Source organism: Mizuhopecten yessoensis, unplaced genomic scaffold, assembly GCF_002113885.1.
Source record: "Mizuhopecten yessoensis strain PY_sf001 unplaced genomic scaffold, ASM211388v2 scaffold8839.1, whole genome shotgun sequence".
Classification (NCBI taxonomy): Eukaryota; Metazoa; Mollusca; class Bivalvia; order Pectinida; family Pectinidae; genus Mizuhopecten; species Mizuhopecten yessoensis.
In genome coordinates, this window is record NW_018407747.1 from 457,558 (window position 1) to 473,289 (window position 15,732).

Here is a 15,732-nt window from a genome sequence, read left to right on the forward strand (position 1 = left end):
ATGTGCACAGATGTGGGTGAATCATACTGTTTAAGTTTGAAATATACACGATTATACCATCTTGTCTTCATCAGAAGCGAGTCCGTCATTTCCCTCCAAGCATAACTCACATAACCAAACATTAACACCCGGTATTACAGAGAGCACTGGAGGATAGAAGCCTTGGTATTACCAGATAAAATTTCATTTGTAGATCATAAACACTACCCTATAATCAGACAAGTTTGTAAGTTCACAAAGATAGTCAATTAACCAATGAAAAAGATTACCTTAAGAAATTCCAGATTTTTTAGGAGAGAAAAAAAAGAATGCTTTTAACGTAACAAGATGGTTTTCTCCGACATTTAAAATGCTGTGCTATAGTGTTTCCTTTCTCTGCCCGAGATCTGATTATGTTGCCCTGTACAAGATTAATACCTTGGAATTTCTACCTCCACAAAAAAAATCCTTCACTCTTAACTCCCATAATGATGGATTTATTTGAACTTAGAATTAGACAGATTTACCAAAATCAATTCATCCTTCATTCTCATAACGGAATAATTCAATCAAAGAAAAGGTACCTCCAATTCACAGGGGAGATAGGATTTAATCAAGACAAAAACATGCCTAATCTCTGAGCTCCAAGTCTATCAATTGTACCAGAGAACTACACAGCTAATGAACCCCAACGTCAGAATTACCAGGTTTCTAGGAAATTAGGCAATGTAAAATTCCTCCTTTCTGTAGTATCTCTAAGAATTCTTAGTGGAAGACACAAATTTACAGCTGATCATGAATGAGGAATCTAACTCCAAAACAGACTAACTGCTGATAAGATCGACAGTGTTGTTTTATCTACAAGTGCAATGCAGGAACTTCCTACTGTTGCTAAATACAGGATGAACACAATAAACCCCGCCGCCGCCGATATGTTCCGCAGTACACACACGGTCCAAACGTCTGACCACATTCACAAAATTCCAACCAATACCGAACTCACCGACAAATTGATCTTGTTTTCTGTCAGACAGGAAGAGGAAAGTAAGGAGGTTCAGGCAGACAGCTGATGACATCTACTGACAAGACCTGTGTAGGAATTTCTACAGGATTCCAAGCGTGCTGATGTCGTAACGACACCGCATATATATGCTTTCATGACAAAAATACCCATTATTTTCTTGTTTTCTTTCATAACTTGCCAAATTCACAACTAGAATATTAACCACACACAAACACCAAATCTTAAACACAGGCAAATTATCTTTTCTGATTTAATGATCTCACTGAACAAATAAAATAAATGTCCGACCGTTTTCTTCCCAGTATGATAAATAAACTCTCTCAGTGTCGGAAGCTTATGCAGGGGTTCATTCTATCTCCCCCTGCCAAGCCTTATCTAACGCTATCTATACGAAACTCTTTAACAGAATTTCATTGTACAGTCGCCCCAGACGGGTGTTGTCTGCGGCTTACACTGAGACCCATGCACAAGACAGGATGCATGACTAGCTACGACTAACATTCATCATTCTAACGTAAATAAATAGATTTACAGCGCAAAACATGCAGGCAAACACAAACATCGTACTTAAACCACAGAAATCATGTGCAGTTCAGAGTATTGCCAGCACAAGTTACAGTAAAGATATTTCACAGACCACATTTAAGTTTTCTTAATCTCTTTCAAAGCTTCTTGTATCTCACTCTTGTCAAAATTGAAGGGATTGTTATATTATTTTAATTTCTTTTGCATATTATTAAAAGTAAAAAAAAAAAAAAATGTTTGTTCAAATTTCATTGACAGAAATTCAGACCATGACGCAAAACAATAGTTCAGTCTCAATAAATTCAGCCACCTTTGTTCCCAGCGAAACACCGCTAGGATTCAGTTTGATAGAAATATATCAATCTGTCCCCTAAATCCCTGGCTCAATAATGGGGCAATAGTGGGACAAAGGGGTTAGTGGTGGCTGGATTCACTGGACTAAATTAATACCCTGGAAAGACTTGTGCAAGGCAACATCTCACTGGTACCATGCCAACGTAAATCAACAAAGAATAAAAAGGAGTCGAAAAGAATTTACAGCACCATCAAAGCGCAACAGAAATAGATGAAATTTTTTCAAAAAAATCATAAACAAATTCACAATTATAATGAATAAAGAAAAAAATATTCACTTCAAATAAAACAACGAGCATTCTCTTTAACAAAATAAAACTGCAGCTTTTGAAATGTTTTTTAATGAAAACACTTTTACTTTTTACATCTCCACTAGCCACATTACCCATCATGCCTCTTACCTGGATGTCGTATTCACCACCTGGTACTGTCTGACCGCCAAACTTGATGTTGATTGTGTAGGCGCCGGCAACTTGCGGGGTGAAAAGGAGGCTGAAGGTACCATCAGGGTTCTCCACGATATCGATGTCAATATCGTTGCCACTTGGGCTACGGATGCGACAGGTGACTTTACCATCTCCGGCCTGAGAAGCGTCCACGGTAATCACGGTCTCCTTGTTGATCGGTACAAATTTGTTGTCAAGCCCCTCTGTAACATTGATCAATTCAATCAACAATCAATGTCTGTCAGTTTAAAACTCAAATCAGTAACTACAGTCAAATCTGTATTACGAGACCATTAAATGGAAACCTCAAGAATGGTCTCTTAACAGAGGTGGTCTACAAACAGGGTATTAATATACCTGTGTAGTAATTTCATTTGTTTGGATGAGAAAATGGTGGTTTGTTCAAGACAAGCTTGCTAAATAGGACTGATGCCTTTTCTGCAACTATAACTATAGTTCATGGAATATAAACGGGTCTTCTTATAGAATCGTAGCATCTTTACACAGTAGAGATACCTGAGAGACTGGCCACATATATATATTTCTGTGATAATGTTTAAACACGATAACATTGTGAAAATGATTTCATTTTCCATTTTTAATTTTTCACACAGCTAAACGCACCTGTGATTCTACATTTGCTGGCGTCTCCAGTGGGCAAGGCCTTGACCTTGAAGGGCGAGTTGGGGACGTTCTTTCCTCCAAACTTGACGTTGATCTTGTACAGTCCGAGGTCATCAGGGATGTAGGACACTGTGAAGGTACCGTCACCGTTGTCCTGGACAACGGGGCTGATGTATGACCCATCTGGTCTCTGAGGAAGCAAACAGAAGTATGAGTCAGTCGACCAGCTACACAACCAATAAAATCATTCAATATTCTTTCTAAAAGACAATGAAAGTGCAAAAGACAAATCTTTAAAAAAACAACACTATTGCTTCACAATATACGAGACTATCGAAATACAGCTTAATGATATCAAGGAGTTACAGCTTTTGCTATCCATCCAAACTCAAGATTATTTCATAATTATCAAGAAACAGATGCTATATTAGAGAAAGCTAAGTTTCATTTTATCTAAAAAAAAAAATCAAAACTTTTACTTAAACCAAAACACCTGGAATAATGAGGTTCTTAATTTCTTTTGACCTCATTAATCCTACTTCCCAGTATCAGATGTTTCCCTACGTAGACACAAACGCTAGTTCACCAAGTTACTACAAAGTACATTACGTAAGTTACAGCCTAACTTATTTAAAGTTTCAAAGAAAAAAAAATGAGACGTTTATCAATCTGTCTGTTCAAATTGATGAAATCTTTCCACTGTGTTTCTATTTCTGTCCCGACTAATTTGTTTACCGATTCATATAAAGTTTTCCTGTAACCACCTGGATTCTATCACCCTACAAGTCCAATGTAATTCCATTTACATACAAGACGCCAACAAATATTACAATGGTGTTTTTCATCCGGTGTTAATGGTGTATATTCTAGCACATTACACATTTTTGCAAATGTACACTTGGGACGAGGAAATAATAGCAATGTTCTTCAGCATTCTTTGAATTCAATCTACATATTTCAGATATTTTGGGGCATTCACAGAAAAATAATTCAAATTTTAGACAAAAAATAGCAAAATCTACTTTCTCAATTACTGTTACTCACTTTCTCTTTGTGAGAGATTAATTTTTCGTGTAAATTCATGAAAAGTCTCAAATTTTTATAATTTTCTGTGATTCAATATTTCCTTTCAATGCAGTAGCCATATTCTAGTAGTTGAAACTTTCGGAGCTACGTGCCTCCCCATAGCTGTTGTCTAATAAATGTGGCCCTACAAAACCCTATGTATCAAACACCATAACTTTGGCACGTGGCCAACATTCTTAAAAGTAATGCACAGTGTGTGTACAATTTAACAGCAGGAGCCATTCGCCTCAGTTGTGATGTTACGCCGCTAAGGCCAAAAATGAGAGAGATGAGGTCCGCCTGTGTTTGAAAGCTTTGTAACATTTTATCCTTGTTTCCACTTCTGTAACTCATTATTACAGGGAAGCTTGACAACCGGTCCGAGTAAAAATTACTTAGGAAATGGAGCGTGATTTACGACAGGTTTCCGTAAGAATTCGAGTGATGGATGGTTTTCGGAATTAACCCCTTTCCCTGGCAGAAAGATGGACCAGTGATAGAATTAACCTGTTTCCCTGCCAGAAAGATGGACCAGTGATAAAGTTAACCTGTTTCCCTGGCAGAAAGATGGACCAGTGATAGAATTAACCCCTTTCCCTGACAGAAAGATGGACCAGTGATAGAATTAACCCCTTTCCCTTGCAGAAAGATGGACCAGTGATAGAATTAACCCCTTTCCCTGGCAGAAAGATGGACCAGTGATAGAATTAACCCCTTTCCCTGGCAGAAAGATGGACCAGTGATAGAATTAACCCCTTTCCCTGGCAGAAAGATGGACCAGTGATAGAATTAACCCCTTTCCCTGGCAGAAAGATGGACCAGTGATAGAATTAACCTGTTTCCCTGGCAGAAAGATGGACCAGTGATAGAATCAACCTGTTTCCCTGGCAGAAAGATGGACCAGTGATAGAGTTAACCCCTTTCCCTGGCAGAAAGATGGACCAGTGATAGAGTTAACCTGTTTCCCTGGCAGAAAGATGGACAAGTGATAGAATTAACCTGTTTCCCTGGCAGAAAGATGGACCAGTGATAGAATTAACCCCTTTCCCTAGCAGAAAGATGGACCAATGATAGAATTAACCCCTTTCACTGGCAGAAAGATGGACAAGTGATAGAATTAACCCCTTTCACTGGCAGAAAGATGGACCAATGATAGAATTAACCCCTTTCCCTGCCAGAAAGATGGACCAATGATAGAATTAACCCCTTTCCCTAGCAGAAAGATGGACCAGTGCTAGAGTTAACCCCTTTCCCTTGCAGAAAGATGGACCAATGATAGAATTAACCCATTTCCCTGGCAGAACGATGGACCAGTGATACAGTTAACCCCTTTCCCTGGCGGAAAGATGGACCAGTGATAGAATTAACCTGTTTCCCTGGCAGAAAGATGGACCAGTGATAGACAATAGGGAGACTGATACCATTACTAACATTTACATCATTAGGGAGGTGGTGAAAGGTCAAGGTCATTCACTATACACGGTAACCCTGTCACCACCTCTGTGTTAATCTGACTTAATTTGAAACAATTTTAGGTTAAAATGTGGGCAGAAACACTAGCTCAATCTTTTAACCAACTTTATAAAAAGACTGAATAAGGGGAGGCAAATCCTGTACAGGATTGGAATATTTCATAGCTAGTCAAGGGGAAAAAAACTCCTGAATAACAGACAATGCAACTAATTACAGAAATAGGGAGGTAACTTAAAAATGTATAAATATATATTAACTTATACAAATAGTAAAAAATCTGTAAAAAAAAATCCACTTTTATTTAACCAGATATAAAATAAGCACTTTATTGACTGACCCATCAATTACTGAAACAAGGTTTGTATTTAGATACTTACCATTACAGTGACCTCAAGGTCACCCACACCAGCCTCGCTGGTATCGATGGTGAAAGTGACTGGCTTGCTGGCGTGGATATTTGGTCCAACTCCTGATCCTGTGACGAGAACGCGGTTGGGGTCACAAGTCGGTAGCACTTGCATAGCAAATGGACTGTCGGGGGAAAAAAAATATTATTTCATTAGTAGTTGTACATCTGTCTCTAAAAACAAACTAGTGTTGACGGAAAGACAGTAATATTTTGATCTAATATAAGCACAAATGAACTTGAAATCAATTCGTGTTAATTGATTAAATGTTTCAAACATATAGACATCACTTAGCATTCACTGAGTAAAGTGAAAGTAGAAGGAACAACAGTTTTACAAGATTAATTTGACAGGTGGGTATTTGATATCTTTAGGGTTCAGTGTGGGTATGTCTTTTTTTCTTTTCTTCAAGTTTCTTACCTGCCAGGAACCTGTTGGTCAGCGTACTTGACCTCGACCTTGCACTTGCCCTCTTCCTGGGGGAAGTAGGTAGCATTGACCTTACCCTCACTGACAGGTTGCAGTTCTGCTGGACGTTTGTTTCCTGAAACCACAATAACTTGTTAAATACGATTTTTAAAAGAAATGTTTTGAACAAAATTTCAAGTTCAAAATGTTTTTTATGTTAGAATTGGCAACTTTTCTATTGAACAAGTAATTGCTAGCGTAAAGAAGATATTTTTTTCGTGTAAACAACCTTATCAAATACAGCTTAAAACTTCTCTAATTATGAGTTTGTATTGACCGGTGGTCAATATTACCTTGGTTGTCAGTGTAAGTGACCTGCAGGGGAGCCTCTCCGGCCTCAGTTGTGTCCACGGTGAAGGTCGCTGGAGAGCCTTCGCGGACGCCCTTGCTGTCCAGTCCAGGGCCGTAGCACTGGACCTTGGCGGGGTTCACTGGGTTCTTGATTCCAACATGGAACGGTGAGCCTGGAAAGGGATGCAGACAACTTATAGCTATATCATCTAAGGAGCAAACCATTTTATAGTTACTGTATAAAAGGTAAAAAATAAACTTTACATGCATTAAGGGAAAACAGAAACCGAAGTAACACAATACTGCATTGTGTTCAACGTAGTGTAGGGGAGATAACTCCCACTTACCATTATCTAAATCAATATGAAAAATATACCCAGAAGAATTACATTGCCAACTATGAAACATTTATATAAATAGCTGTAATATTTTCCAAATGAAAAGTTCACTAACCAGGAATATTTTAAAGAGTCAAAAGCAAATATAAAGTTTTGATTCACATTTCCAAATTTTGGAAAAAAAACTAATTTCAGTATGTTCAACTGTAAGTTGGCTGGGTTGTCAGAATAGATTGTAAAGTTTCCATTTTCTATAGGATGGGAAGTCTGACATCAGAAAAATTGCACTCTACCTGGGATAGGTTGGTCAGCGAAGCTGATGTTCACATCATAGTCCCCGGGTTTTGTTGGGAGGTAGTCAACAGTGAGAGTGCCGTCGCGGTTGTCATTACAGTTTATCTGTGCCTCTACGGGTCCATTGATGGCAAGCCCAATGCCACCCTGTCCAGCGTTCTTGACGTCAACAGTGAACTGCTGGGTGTCGCATGACAAACCACCCTCAAGTCCAGGTCCGTAAGCCCTGACACGGCTAGCGTCGTTTCCAGGAACTGTGTTCACCTTGAAAGGACTCTTGGGGATCGGCATGTTGTCGTAAGTGACATCGATGGTTGTTGGACCTGTCAATCAATCAAAGAATCAGGTTAATCACTCTGTAACACTAAAACTTTTTTCTACTCTTTTTTTTTTATTAAAATTTTAAATGCAATATTTGGCAATTTTTTCACTTTGCATATTTGAATTTGATGACTTCAGTTTTTGTAAACATTTTCCTAGTGACTTTTCGTAGATTTGATCTCGCATTTTTTGGTAACAACTACAGGAACATTAGATGCGACCCACTGGTTCATATACAAGAACCAAACAATCACATCTTTTGTGTTCTTTATCACAGCTGAACTGACCTTTCTATAAACAAGCCATTTGGATTAACATGTCTCGCCTATGCCCCGCTTTGACCATCAATGCACATATCAGAGAAACTAACTTAAACACAAAATCTTAATGTTGATTGAGATGCTGACAAAGTCAATGGACCATGAAAGGTAGGCTGCATCCAGCATTTAATGCATGGAAATTTAATGCATTTGATGCCGGAAAATCAACACTTAAGTCTCACTTCCACTTTGGGGCAGCGAGACAAAAACAAATCTCTATACAGTTACCCTTTTCTTAATAGATTTGATGAGAATAAAAATATCAGTATGGAAGAAATCTGTCTTCTACAAATTTCCATTCCAAACAATAAGTGCACACACCTTGTTCCTCTGGGGTGTAGAGAACGTTGTAGGTACCGTCCTTTTTGTTGGTGACAATGCTGTCGTGCTTGGTTCCGCTTGGGCTTGTGACAATAGCACGGATGTTTCCCTCTCCAACAGGTGTGACGGACTTGGCATCAACGGTGAACTCGGAAAGAGATTCCAAAAATACACCTACAAAAAACATGCACAATTACATTTAAAAAGTTTGACACAAAAATCTGTAGTTTCAATATTTTTAATAATGAAAGCAATGCATGATGAATAAATAAATTTAATCTATTAGTTTTCAAAATTAAGTTTTCCACTTATGAAGAATGCATCATCTACATTTCGTATAAAATATTGTCATAATTGCAATTACTTTCCTTAGAAATTTTCATTTTTCATTTCAAGTTCCTATGTAAAACTTCTCTTATTTTCAATCACTATCAACGTTGAAAAGAAAAAAACACAGCAAGGGAGGTAACTGTATTTTGCAAGCAACATTTCAATTAATATCCATTATAGTTAATCCATTAATATTTTAATCCACATATGTTTACCATTAATGCAGATTTATCACTAAAAGTCCATTGAAGATAAAACTCAAACTTATTAATATTCTTATCAAACATTAATGTACATGTATATTTATTTATTTTGTGCACTGTTATACAATATATATTTGTCCAAGCAGCAAATCCAGCTATTAAATGCAAGATAGCTTTCAATTTTAATTTGTAAATTTCAAATTTATGTATCACCATGATCCAATCATCCAGTTTTCACAAATCAAACCAAAACTTAATCAAATTTTGTTGTGGTCATCCTAACAATTGGTCAAACTTGGTCAAATTCCATTAAGGCTTCGTGTGCAGGGTTAGTTAAAAATTTAGATAAAATGCATATTAGTCAATTTATTAATTATTTAAAACACATATAAGGACATTATTCGAAGTAAGTCTCAAATCAAATGCAAACTTCGAATTTTATTTTACCTGTATTCTGTATAAGCATTTATAATGCAATAATTTTTTATACAGTAGAATTATGAAGAATTGTGTATATATATGGTGCATAAAATATACATATAAATTTGTCAAAGCAGCAAACAGCTATTGAATGGCAGATTTTCTTTCTTGTCTTTATCAGAAAATCATCCATATCTTTTTTCAAAAAATGTTTTTCACCAGAAGGATGCAAATAAGGTCTGTTAAAATAAGGCTTTATATATATTTTAATGATCATGTAAAAATTGGAATTTGCATAGAGGCAATTTACATGGAGACATATATTGCCCCGGCTTTTATGGTGAAGCTGTAAATAAATGCTAGAATACATTTAATTTTGTGTAATAGATGTACCCATATTTAATTAAAATTTCTACTGGGGTTTTGCATTAATGGCCAACACAAATACACACACACTTAATTCATAGCATTGTTACTGAAGTTCATGTGTATATATACAGCTTAACCTTGTCGGTCTGGACATTTTAACTTTCAGAAGAAAAAATTTATAANGGGGGGGGGAATCATATTATTTTTGAGTCCAGTCAAACAAGGTATTACTGCTGCATCAAGTTAAGGGCTAAATGTTTGTATTGAAACGACAAACAGTCACAGTTAAACACGAAATTAATGGTCAAATTGTCAACAGGCAAATGCACACAGTTAGAGTGATAGGGGAGACTGTTGTTAGGGCTACAGACTTGTCTTTAGAGCTTTGGTCATACAATCCATAAATTGTTTCAAATGATAGACAGAAATAATAAAAGGAAATATCTGAAACTGGAGAGTTCAAGCATGCCTACATGTATACCGCAAACTTTTACTTGATAAAGAAAATTTGGCCGAATATGCTGCAAGCAATCATTTTTCTATTTAAAACTTATTTCTAGTTCTACAAATATGAATCATACACTCACTTTGTTACCAACTCCATTCAGCAAGAAATAATTTCGATTTTTTAATTTTTTATATAGAAGTAGATAATTGTAACTAACAATTATTGATTTTTTTTTAAATGATGAAAGTACCAATAAATCAGTACAATAAAATCGTATCTTGACAAGCCAGCCATGCAATCGGCTTAAGTATTCATTCCATTTACTCATTCCCCCATCTCCCATGCACTGCAAACTACCTGAAAGTCTAAATAGTAAGAAAAAAGAAGGAAAATGCAAACCAATCTACTATACTGAAAAGACAAGCTGAAAATATTAGATGAATTTCAAGCAAGCTACAGCATGTTTAGACCTTGCACCCCTCCTGGTAGACCAGTCTATGATGCAGACCATACCATTTCACAATGAGGAGGGGTGTTGGCGGCCATGATATATGCTTGGCTTCGCTCGATTATTATAACAGGCACGCAGGGAATATTAATGAGTAAAGGAAATTCATCCAAACAAATCCATGCGTAGCAATGCATTATGGGTAGGATGATTACCCTTGGGATTGAGACCGGGTCCGTAAGCTGTCACTCCACTAAGATCCACCTTGGGTCCGGGCTCAATCTTGGCACGGAAGGGCGAGTTTTTGATTGGCTGTTCGGCATACGTGATATTTACTTTGTATTCTCCCTCCTCGACGGGCATGTAGGTGAAGTTACATGTTCCATCGCCATTGTCAACGCAATCGATCTTAGCTTCCTTGGGTCCTTCCACAGTTACGCCGAGACCACCGGGAGTAGTTGCCTCCCTTGTATCCACAGTGAATGTGCAAGGCTGGTTGGATTTGCCTCCTTCCAAACCTGGACCATATGCTTTGACCTTGTCTGAACCATCTGGCTGGACATCGACCGTGAATGGTGATTTAGGTACCTCCTTTCCGTTATAGGCAACATTGACCTTGTGCGGTCCGGGTTCCAACAAGGTGACTGATGCAGTGTATCCCTGGGGAGTTTCCTTTACTGGAATGTCCTTTTTGGTTCCGGATGGGGACACTACAAAAAGCCTGGCTGGAGTGTCAGACTTACCAGCTGCTGTGGTTACGATATCTACCTGCCTTGGTTCTTTGACCTTCATTGCTACAGCGTAAAGAAAATTTTAAATCATGAAAATGTACATTGAACCCATCACAAAAACACATAAAACCTATACCTTTTTTATCCTCATACATTTCTTTCAAATTCAAAATATTTCTTTTTTTGGTTATTTTTTCACAAAAATGAATAATTGGTAATTTCTTCTGTGACGGGTTGAACACTTACGTTTGTCCAGTCCAAGGACATTGACTTTAGCAACGTCAATCTTTGGTCCAGGAAGAACCTTGGCTTTGAACGGAGAGTTGGGGATTGGCTGTTCGGCATACGTGACATTAACATTGTATTCGCCTTCCGTCTCAGGGAAGTAAGTGAAGTTACAGGTACCATCGCCATTGTCGACGCAGTCAATCTTAGCCTCTTTTGGTCCTTCCACAGTTACGCCGAGACCTCCGGGGGCAGTTGCCTCCCTCGTGTCTACAGTGAATGTGCAAGGCTGGTGAGCCTTTCCTCCCTTGAGACCAGGTCCATAGGCCTTGACCTTGCTGGACAGATCTGGTACAGCGTTGACATTGAATGGGGACTTGGGGACCTCTTTGGAATCGTAGGTCACAGTGACCTTGTGTGGTCCAGGTTCTTGTACACTGAACTGACATGTGTATCCCTGGGGTGTTTCCTTAACAGGGACGTCCTTCTTCTTGCCAGATGGTGAGAGAACAGAGAGCTTGGCAGGCTGGTCTGATTTACCGGCAGAGGTTGTGATAATGTCGACAGGTCTAACTTCACCGACTCTGATTGCTATGGAAACGAAACCAGACAGACATTCTTATTAAGTAATTAAACACAAATCTTCACAGAGAAAAAGGGAAAAGAAGAAATAAATAGACAGAATTTGAGGAAAGATAAGATAAACAATATCCTTCCCATGCTTTTATTTTATTACAACACAGCACTCCACGCAAGACAAACTTACGTTTGTCCAAACCTACGACCTTGACCTTAGTGGCATCGACCTTGGGTCCAGGTAGGATTTTGGCCTTGAAAGGTGAATTTGGAATTGGCTGTTCAGCATATGTGATGTTGACGCGATATTCTCCTTCAACCTCTGGCACGTAGGTGAAGTTACATGTGCCATCACCATTATCAACACAATCAATCTTCGCCTCTTTGGGCCCATCAATTGTAACACCGAGACCTCCAGGGGCAGTTGCTTCCCTTGTGTCGACAGTGAATGTGCAAGGCTGGTGGGCCTTTCCACCCTTGAGACCAGGTCCATAGGCCTTGACCTTGGCAGCAACATCTGGGGTGACGGTGACTGAGAATGGAGATTTCGGGACTTCCTTGGCTGCGTATGTAACTGTGACCTTGTGAAGGCCAGGCTCCAACATTGTGAGATTGGCAGTATAACCCTGAGGGGTTTCCTTTACGGGGATATCTCGCTTCTTCTTGGTAGGGGAGAGAACTGTGATTGTAGCAGGTGTAGGAGATTTCCCACAATCCTTTGTAATGATATCAACCTGTCTTGGTTCATTGACCCTCATAGCTACAGTAAGAGAGAGTCAGGAGAATGAAGTAAAGAAAACAGGAAAAAAAGAGTAGGAAAAACAAAGTAAATCTAGTACATTTTATATGAAATTGTAAGTAAAACAAAATATAGCAATACAAAAATCGTAAGTAAAATTCTTTCACCATTGTAATAAAAGGTGTGTATACTTTAAATACACTGTGAAAGCAGACAACAATTAGAAATGAAACCCCAACCATTGAAATATATAAGTAACTTGCCCAATGTCCTTGTAAGTTAGTGCCGAACAAAACATAAAAATTCCAATAAACCACCCACAGTTATTTGTTATGTGCAATTATCAAAATCTTCTGATTTTGGACTTAAATACAAATTCACCTCCCATCTCCGTGTGTAAAATGTGCAAGTGTCGTAACCTTGACCAAGAAGCTTGATTTTTAAACAGAAACACTTACGTGTATCTAATCCTACGACCTTGACCTTGCTGAGGTCAATACTGGACTCGACGGTGACCTTAATGGGACTTTTCGGGATCTCACTGTTAGCGAAGTAAACCTGTACAACGTAGGTTCCGGGCGTCTTTGGTTCGTACTCGATTCTGAAAGTGCCATCTTTGTTGTCAACGGTTTTGACGGGAACATCTTTTCCTCGTTCATCAGTCAATGCAATGCTGATATCGCCTGAAAATAAACATTTTTAACTTGAATTTTCACCGCTGTTTCTGACGGTTATCAACCAGACTAACATCTGCTGTAAAACTTTTCATTGATTTGCGTAACATATTTTCAGCTATACAGAAAATTTCAAATCTGTTAAAAGACAATACACATTCATATCGTCTAAAGCAGTAAGATATTTTCCTCACCTGGACCAGCAGTCTTACAGTCCACAACGAAATAGGTCTTGACTCCGGTCTTCACTCCCTTCTCGACTCCAGGACCATACACCTTGACATTTCCTGGCTTGGATGGTTCTCCGACCAACACCTGTAGACAAATCACATGCCACAATGAATCTTACATCACACCTCTTTGTCACAATACCAGATTTTATTCAATTTGTGGGTTGAAAATTGTGGGTTGAAAATGTTGTGATTTTTGCAAAAATATTTGGTGCAAGCCAAATAGTGAGAAAAAAAAAATCATTAATTTGTGATCAATCCATGTTATATGTACAGATCAGGTTGCATGTGATGGTGCTTTTGATGGTGTGTGGTGTTGTATTTACTAGTGACCTGTACTCACCCTGAATGGACTGTTGGGGATCTGTACTCCTCCAGAGGAGATGGTGCGTTTGACGGTGTGTGGTGTTGTATTTACTTGTGACCTGTACTTACCCTGAATGGACTGTTGGGGATCTGTACTCCTCCAGAGGAGATGGTGCGTTTGATGGTGTGTGTGGTGTTGTATTTACTAGTGACCTCTACTCACCCTGAAAGGACTGTTGGGGATCTGTACTCCTCCCCAGGTGATGGTGATGGTGTGTTTGACGGCACGCTTGGTCATGTATTTACAAGAGTAAGTTCCGTCCCTGTTGTCCTTAATCTGGACCTCGACAGGTTTGAGGTCGACGTCCAGACAGGAGATCTTCAGGCTAGCCTTGCCTGCCTTCTTTGCATCGACAGTAAACTCGGCCCAGGTACTAACCTTGACTCCAGTCTTCTCCAGACCAGGACCCTTGGCAATGACCTAAACATGACAAACATCAATACATACTTATCATCTTTTCATTGACAGGAGGAAATATTGGATGTAATCTATACAACCTCTAAAGTATTATTCTTTAGCCAAATCAAGTTTGATTAAACACGAATTCAGTGATGACTTACAGATTTCTCAGTCTTGTTAATAGCCAATTTCTATACTACTTAAAATTGTATAGCCGTGATTTATTTGAGTTATCTCCCTTACCAAGGTTTAAATAAATATGATCTACTTAAAAGAGTTATTGAAACGTAAAAAAAAATCTATTTCTTAAAATGTTTTTAGTTAATTAATTAAGTCGAAATATAACATCCTTCACAGATATTTGACAGATTTCTTCATGTAGAACTCTTTTTGTAAAGGAGGTACATCTCACAATAAGATACCATGTACCCTTGGAGGAACCACCTTTTTTGTCTGGAGAGATAGTTTCAGACCACTGGAGTTAGGATTACAGAGGTTCTATTGTTATTCAAATTTGACTGACAAATAACTTTACCTTGGATGAATCAAATTCCTTGGTTTCAGGTCCGATGGGCACCATGAATGGGGATTGTGGGATATCCTCCTGGTTACAGAGTACATGTACGGCATATTCACCCTCGGCCTTGGGGTAGTATGTTACGTCGGCAGAGCCGTCATTGTTGTCTCTACAATCGATCTTACACTGTGATGGACCCTCAATGGAGAACCCTAAGAAATAAAGAACGCTTTGCTATCTCAACAGGTCCTGTACAAAATCACACGTCTCCTTTCAATGATGTATTCTCTAAGCTCCTTGAACACATCTCTTTATGTAAATTCTAAAACAAATCTAGAACTTTAATACAAATATTGTTCGAATAGAACAACAGAAGTTTTTCATTAAGGCAGAAAAGAAAGGAATTCTTACAAAAAAATATGCAAAAACCTCTAACAATACAAAACATGTATCAACAAGTGTTTTTTTTTAAAGAATCATGTTACCGAACTGTGCTATATATCAGCATATACAATATACAATTGTCTTACCAAGAGCACCAGTTTCGCCGTTAGTTTCCACGGTAAAGACAGCTGGCTGGTTGACGACGCCTCCCTCCAGACCAGGTCCATAGGCCCTGATCTTGGACACCTTGGTGGGGCCGACTTCCACCTTGAATGGGCTCTTGGTGATGTGTTGTTCACCAAAGGTGATGTTGATGACATACTGACCCTTAACAGTTGGTACGTAACAACACTCCCAAACACCTTCCTCCGTCTTTGACTTGACTGATGTACACTTTAATTCTTTACCTCCTAGATAACACA

The 15,732-nt window shown here is 38.5% G+C and overlaps 1 protein-coding gene across 17 annotated transcripts in view; it reads right to left on the bottom strand.

The window, feature by feature from the left end:
- The window catches only part of LOC110456708 (filamin-A-like), a 174,767-nt gene that overhangs the window by 54,582 nt on the left and 104,453 nt on the right, over nt 1-15,732 (bottom strand). For 15 of the 17 annotated variants that reach the window (XM_021507594.1, XM_021507593.1, XM_021507596.1 and 12 more), the window contains 15 exons: nt 15,457-15,720; nt 14,945-15,138; nt 14,173-14,430; nt 13,608-13,728; nt 13,198-13,422; nt 12,191-12,760; nt 11,446-12,015; nt 10,684-11,262; nt 8,251-8,424; nt 7,288-7,611; nt 6,659-6,829; nt 6,318-6,441; nt 5,868-6,021; nt 2,953-3,142; nt 2,284-2,531 (listed from right to left, as the gene is read on the bottom strand). In XM_021507594.1, the coding sequence (XP_021363269.1) occupies nt 2,284-2,531; nt 2,953-3,142; nt 5,868-6,021; nt 6,318-6,441; nt 6,659-6,829; nt 7,288-7,611; nt 8,251-8,424; nt 10,684-11,262; nt 11,446-12,015; nt 12,191-12,760; nt 13,198-13,422; nt 13,608-13,728; nt 14,173-14,430; nt 14,945-15,138; nt 15,457-15,720 (4,166 nt within the window). The remainder of the gene's footprint in view (nt 1-2,283; nt 2,532-2,952; nt 3,143-5,867; nt 6,022-6,317; nt 6,442-6,658; nt 6,830-7,287; nt 7,612-8,250; nt 8,425-10,683; nt 11,263-11,445; nt 12,016-12,190; nt 12,761-13,197; nt 13,423-13,607; nt 13,729-14,172; nt 14,431-14,944; nt 15,139-15,456; nt 15,721-15,732) is intronic. The other 2 variants (XM_021507608.1, XM_021507609.1) reach the window with 2 other exon arrangements.